Source organism: Grammomys surdaster, unplaced genomic scaffold, assembly GCF_004785775.1.
Source record: "Grammomys surdaster isolate TR1022 unplaced genomic scaffold, NIH_TR_1.0 125985, whole genome shotgun sequence".
Lineage (NCBI taxonomy): Eukaryota > Metazoa > Chordata > Mammalia > Rodentia > Muridae > Grammomys > Grammomys surdaster.
In genome coordinates, this window is record NW_021620801.1 from 1,550,202 (window position 1) to 1,555,874 (window position 5,673).

General features: G+C 42.1%; 1 protein-coding gene and 1 pseudogene across 2 annotated transcripts in view; one reads left to right on the forward strand and one right to left on the reverse strand.

The window, feature by feature from the left end:
* Positions 1–5,673, forward strand: part of Gpalpp1 (GPALPP motifs containing 1) — a 23,903-nt gene that overhangs the window by 15,687 nt on the left and 2,543 nt on the right. For both annotated transcript variants that reach the window (XM_028754272.1, XM_028754271.1), the window contains exon 8: positions 5,104–5,322. In XM_028754272.1, the coding sequence (XP_028610105.1) occupies positions 5,104–5,322 (219 nt within the window). The remainder of the gene's footprint in view (positions 1–5,103; positions 5,323–5,673) is intronic.
* LOC114609875 lies at positions 360–970 on the reverse strand (annotated as a pseudogene).

The window sequence follows — 5,673 nt, forward strand, 5'->3', positions numbered from 1 at the left end:
TCTCTCTCTCTCTCTTTTTCTCCTTCTCTCTCTCTATTATTTAAAACCAGCTTTACTCGGGTTATAAAAGAAAAGAATGAAAATGGCAATAATAGCACTCACCTCTGCACACTGTGATGTGGGGCAGCAGTCGTATCTTTACAATTCAGGAAGGAAACAACTATGTTCCAAACAGCTAACTACGTATGCAAGTCCAGAAAGAGGTGTGTTTTAACTGTCACATTCATCGCCTTCAGCATCCTGATTAAATGCACAATCTTCTTACCTAAATAAGGTGGCACATGCACACTCAGTGCTGACATCACAGGACAGCTGCCTGTAAAACTAGACTTCTAACGCAGGGCTCCGGCTTCACCTTCTCATAGGTCATCATCCTTATCATGGAGGGCGGTTGTTTATGCAACCGCTAAATCATGATGAATTGCACTGTGCTACCAAAGCTGGGGCCATGCCCACCTCAGGTGGGGCACCAGCAGGCATTGCAGCAAACTCCCAAGTTAGGAACTCTAGTGAGCTTTCTAGCAAGCCAGACAAAAGGCTTCAATTTGTAGTTGCTTTTGACAGATATATCATAATACTCAAGATTATTCTTTCAGTGGAAGACAATTGATTTCACCTTCACTTTCTTAACATCCACTTTATTTCCATGCAATACGATGGAGATGTTTACACACACAGACCCCTTCCAGATCTCTATGCCAGTTAGGTACATTCTTGTAACTCTTGATGTTACATCAGACATCATAATGCTGCTGGGCTTGGTTGTAGGCCAAACCCAAACTTCAGGCGGCTGTGTCCCACACCTTGAATTTGATGGGTCTTCTGTTGGTATGGAACATGAGTGGGTACACCTCCACCCCCAGGGTGTCTACATCTCAAATTCACCCCTCAAGTGATACTTCTTCCAAGTTCCATTCTCACCCACCAGGAGTAGCTTAAACCAGACCTGCGGTTCTCTCTGCATGGTCATCATGGTGTCCAGTTCTCTCTTTACAACTGCCTTTTATTTCAGACATATCTGTCTCCGTCCTGAAAAATACTCAACTCTGTTGTCTATGAACCTTATACAAATGTATAAGAACCTTTCATATATTTGATATGATACTTTTAAGTTTTAATTCTTTTTTTTTTTTTTGGTTTTGGCTTTTAAAGACAGGGTTTCTCTGTGTAGCCCTGGCTGTCCTGGAACTCACTCTGTAGACCAGGCTAGCCTCGGACTCTTGAACTCAGAAATCTACCTGCCTCTGCCTCCCAAGTGCTGGGATTAAAGGCATGCACCACCACCGCCTGGCTTAGCTTTTAATTCTTAAGTACCAAATCTTGTATCAAATTTTTAATTCCTGCTGGGTATGGTGGCACATGCATTTAATCTCAACACTCAGGAGGCAGAGGCAGAAGCATCTTTGTGAGTTCAAGACCAACCTAGTCTACAGACTTGAGTTACAGGTCAACCAAGGTTTCATAGTAAGATCTGTCTCAAAAACAAAACAAAACAAACAAACACAAAGTATAATTACTAAGGGCACATGATCAGAAAGGAAGAGCTCTGTTCACTCATAGAGATCATTAGTGCATAACTTTTAAATTATATGCAAACTTGGTGGGAAGATTTATATATTGGAGAAAAAAAAACTTTAAAATATAATTGAATCTAGATTTATGAGCTGAAGTTCCTATTAATTTATCACTTTTCATTTTTTGTTATAGTTTCTCTTTCAAAAGCCAGGGAGTAAGTGTTAATTACTGAACCCACTGGCCCTCAAAAGGCTTTAGGTATTTAGGAAAATTACCTTTGTTCTGGGTGTTTGAGTTCATGATAATTGTGTAAAAACTGATTTCTTGACCATGTGTGACTGGAACCAGCTTACTGATTTTAGAAAAACACACATGAAACGTTTTTGAAAAACTGAAACACTTGCATAACAGATTCAGGAGTCAAGGCCCAGTAGAGCTGAAAGAGCTTTAGTCATTTAGACCACATTGTCTGGATTCAGAATAACCGAAGAGACATACATAACTGGGAAACATGAAAATCCAAAGAGGAAATGAAAATGAAAGTCAGGATATGTAGACCTGAAAAAGAACATAACTTTTTTGAAACATGTGGGACACATGTTTATAACCAGCATGGGTAATCTTAGAAAGAATGGCTGAAAATCTGTTAGCTGGATCTTTTCCAAACCAACATTCTTATAGAGCCAAACACCTGCAATGTGACACTAGAAACATGGCTCCGGAAAAATAGAACACTATTTGCAGCAGCCTCAAGAAGATACACAAATATCAACAGAAGGTGATTCATAACAGCTACAACCATCTAAGTGCCCATCAGAGAGAGGATGAAAAGCCAGTGGCATAAAGTGAGATACTTATCAATAAAATGTGACAGATTCCGAGTGACTGCAGCAGTGCAGGTGAGCTGGAGTCATTACCCAAGGGGTAGGATCTGACCCAGCCAGGAGCACTCATCACTGGGTGGACGTACCATGTGCGGAGCAGATGTTTTGTCCGGTGGTGGCTGTTGGAACAGGAGGATTTATTAGGGAAAACATTCAGAGCTTACTGGAGTGATATAGAAATGGCCAACATCCTCATGGGGGTCTGAATTAGAAAACATTAGTGAATGTCTGCCTAATATCTGTGCATTCAATCTCACTGTTAGGAGGAAATGTAAATAAATATTGGGTCTGGCAATGAGTGTGCTGAAGTGTTTAGGGAGCACATAGTGATTTCTGCAGTTTTCTTTTAAATGCATCCAAGAAGTGAACGTTCTACTCTTGTATGAAATTCTGATTACCATGACATTTACTGTTCAAAGTAGTGATATAGTCTTTTTTTTTTTTTTTTGGTTTTTCGAGACAGAGTTTCTCTGTGTAGCCCTGGCTGTCCTGGAACTCACTCTGTAGACCAGGCTGGCCTCAAACTCAGAAATCCGCCTGCCTCTGCCTCCCAAGTGCTGGGATTAAAGGCGTGTGCCACCACCGCCTGGCGTGATATAGTCTTAATATGAAACTGCCGTGTAACCTTCTCCTTTTGATGAACTGAACACTCTTTAAAGTAGTGCCATGAAAATAAAAACCAGTCAACCAGAAACTAACATGAGTGTTCAGAAGCTGTGCTAAAGCCATCCTAGGACCGGTGAGACAGCTCAGTGGGTCAAGATGCCCGCCACCAAGCCTGATGACCTGAGTTCAGTCCCTGGGTTCCACATGGTGGACAGAGAGAATCAGTTCCCACTAGCTGTTCTCTGACCTCCACACACAACCCCACACCCCCAGGCACACACAAAAGATAAATTAAGTAAAGAATGTGAAAGTCATTGTTTTCAAGGTAAGTTGCTCTCAATTTCATAAAGTTTTGGAAAATACATTTGCTTTGGTTTTGGTGCTGGGAATTGAACAGTCTTTGTATATGCTACATATACACACTCTACCACTAAGCTGCACCCTCTACTCCACAGACAGTTGTGGTTTGTTTTTTTCAAGACAGAGGCTCACTACTGAGTGGATGTCAGGCTGACCTAGAACTCACTATGTAGTCCAGGCTGACCTCAAACTCTGGATCCTCCCACCTCTGCTGAGACTGCAGGTTCACCTCCAACCCCCACCCCCCTCCACATCAGTCACTGTTCGCTTGCTCTGTGTTCACTGACCTGTCTTTACTACTTTGTTTTCATGGGTCTTCTTTGACATAGTCAGAGCCTTAACAGTTACAGTTTTTCAACAAAATATACCCTTTTTGCCATTCCCCCTCTTTTCATATATCTGAAAATATATCTATGAAAAAACACATATTTAAAGCATTCCAACAAAGGCACTATGTTCTTATAGGAAGTATGTATAATGAAACCCAATATTTTATATTTGTCTTTTTAAAAAATTAAAAGAATTATCTTTGAGAATTAGTGGTGGAGTATACCTGTAATGCTAGCATTTGGGCAGTGGAAGCAGGAGGATCAGGATTGAAGGCCAGCCTTGGCTAAATAGCAAGCAAGTTGAAGGCCAGTGTGGGCTACCTGAGACCCTTTCTCTTCATAGCCTTAAAGGAAAGTCACCTTTGCAGATGCTTTATGTTTTAAGATTGACTAAATGAGGGGCTGGGGAGCTGCTCCGCAGTTGAGAGTGCTTGCTGATCTTGCAGAGAACCTGAGTTCAGTTTCCAGCACCCCATGATATCGCACAACCGCCTCCGACTCCAGCTCCAGTGACTCCAATCCTTTGTTGGCCTCTGAGGACTCGTGCATACGTGCGGTGCCCAGAATATCACACATATACACATTTTTTTTTAATCTTTGAAAAGAGACTAACTAAATGACAATCATTGTGAATAACCTTAAAATGACTCCCACTTTCCCTGGTCCTGAAGGTCATTCTATGCAGCCCTGTGTATGTGTATGTATACACTTGGCTTGGAGGAATCCCTGGTCCTTCTGTCCCAGGCTAGTCTTCTCAGAGGTCTCCAGCAAGTCCCTAAACATATTAAACCAATTGTTTTGCACAGACCTTGTCTGAAAATACTGTCTAGATAAATCTGAAAATGTGAGCATCAGCACAAGCTAAGAGGAAAGAGGAAAGGGGAATAGGGTTGGGGGAGGGGTTAGGGAAACAGTACAAGCAGAGTAGTGGGTGACACCTCCTTCGTCCCTGGCCGTGCACCCTCTGCACAGGCCTAGAATTAGGCCACGTCTGCTCTGTACTTTCATATCCACTTCTGGATTGGCTCCCATGTGTCAGTGCCTTCATCTCTTTTCCCATGAGTGGCTTCAGAGACCGGTTTGTTTCTGAACTGACGCGGGAATAGGAATGTTCATTCTTTCACCCTCTTGTTCTTGGTTTATAGTCCTGTTAGGACTTAGGTAACCATAATGGCCCTGCTGCCTTCCTTTCTTACTCTTTTGCTGCATGTAGCTAGTAGATGCCTTCATCCATCTGAATCATATTTGCCACAGCTGTACATTTTCTCCATAGATGCTGTCTTGGATCCAGAAGACCCATCAGGGTTTGCAAACATCTCTTACTCACACGCACTGGTCTTCTCTGCTTCATGGTTGTAGACTGTAATGCACATGAACTAAGGTTTTTACTTTTCTTCTACTTTCCCTAGGAATCAAAAAGATCAGAATCCCTCATGGACATTCATCATAAAAAGTTAAAGAATAAGGCTGCTGAAGATAAAAACAAGCACCAGGAGAGAATACCATTTGACCGTGATAAAGATCTCAAGGTTAATCGGTTTGATGAGGCTCAGAAAAAAGCCCTAATAAAGAAATCCAGAGAACTAAACACCCGGTTTTCACACGGCAAAGGCAACATGTTTTTATAAGTAAGTGTACTTCAGTGAGGTACACTCATACTGATCAGCCTGACCCCCTCAGAATTATGTGCACAAATACATTTCCTTTTGTATAAAGTAGAATCAGGGTCTACATTTTTATAAATTGTGACTTTTCAAAAGTTGGGAAAGGGGGGTATTGGGGACAAAAATAGCGTTGTCTTCACAGTAGCCCAACAGGACATTGCTACTAGAAAAGGGTTCCAATGAAGAGAAAGGGCTCTTCACAGACTGTGGTGTGCAGCTTGAGGGGTCGTGGGCTCCATTAGAGAGAAAGGAGAGGGATTGGAGTGTGTGTGTGTGTGTGTGTGTGTGTGTGTGTGTGTGTGTGTGTGTGTGTGT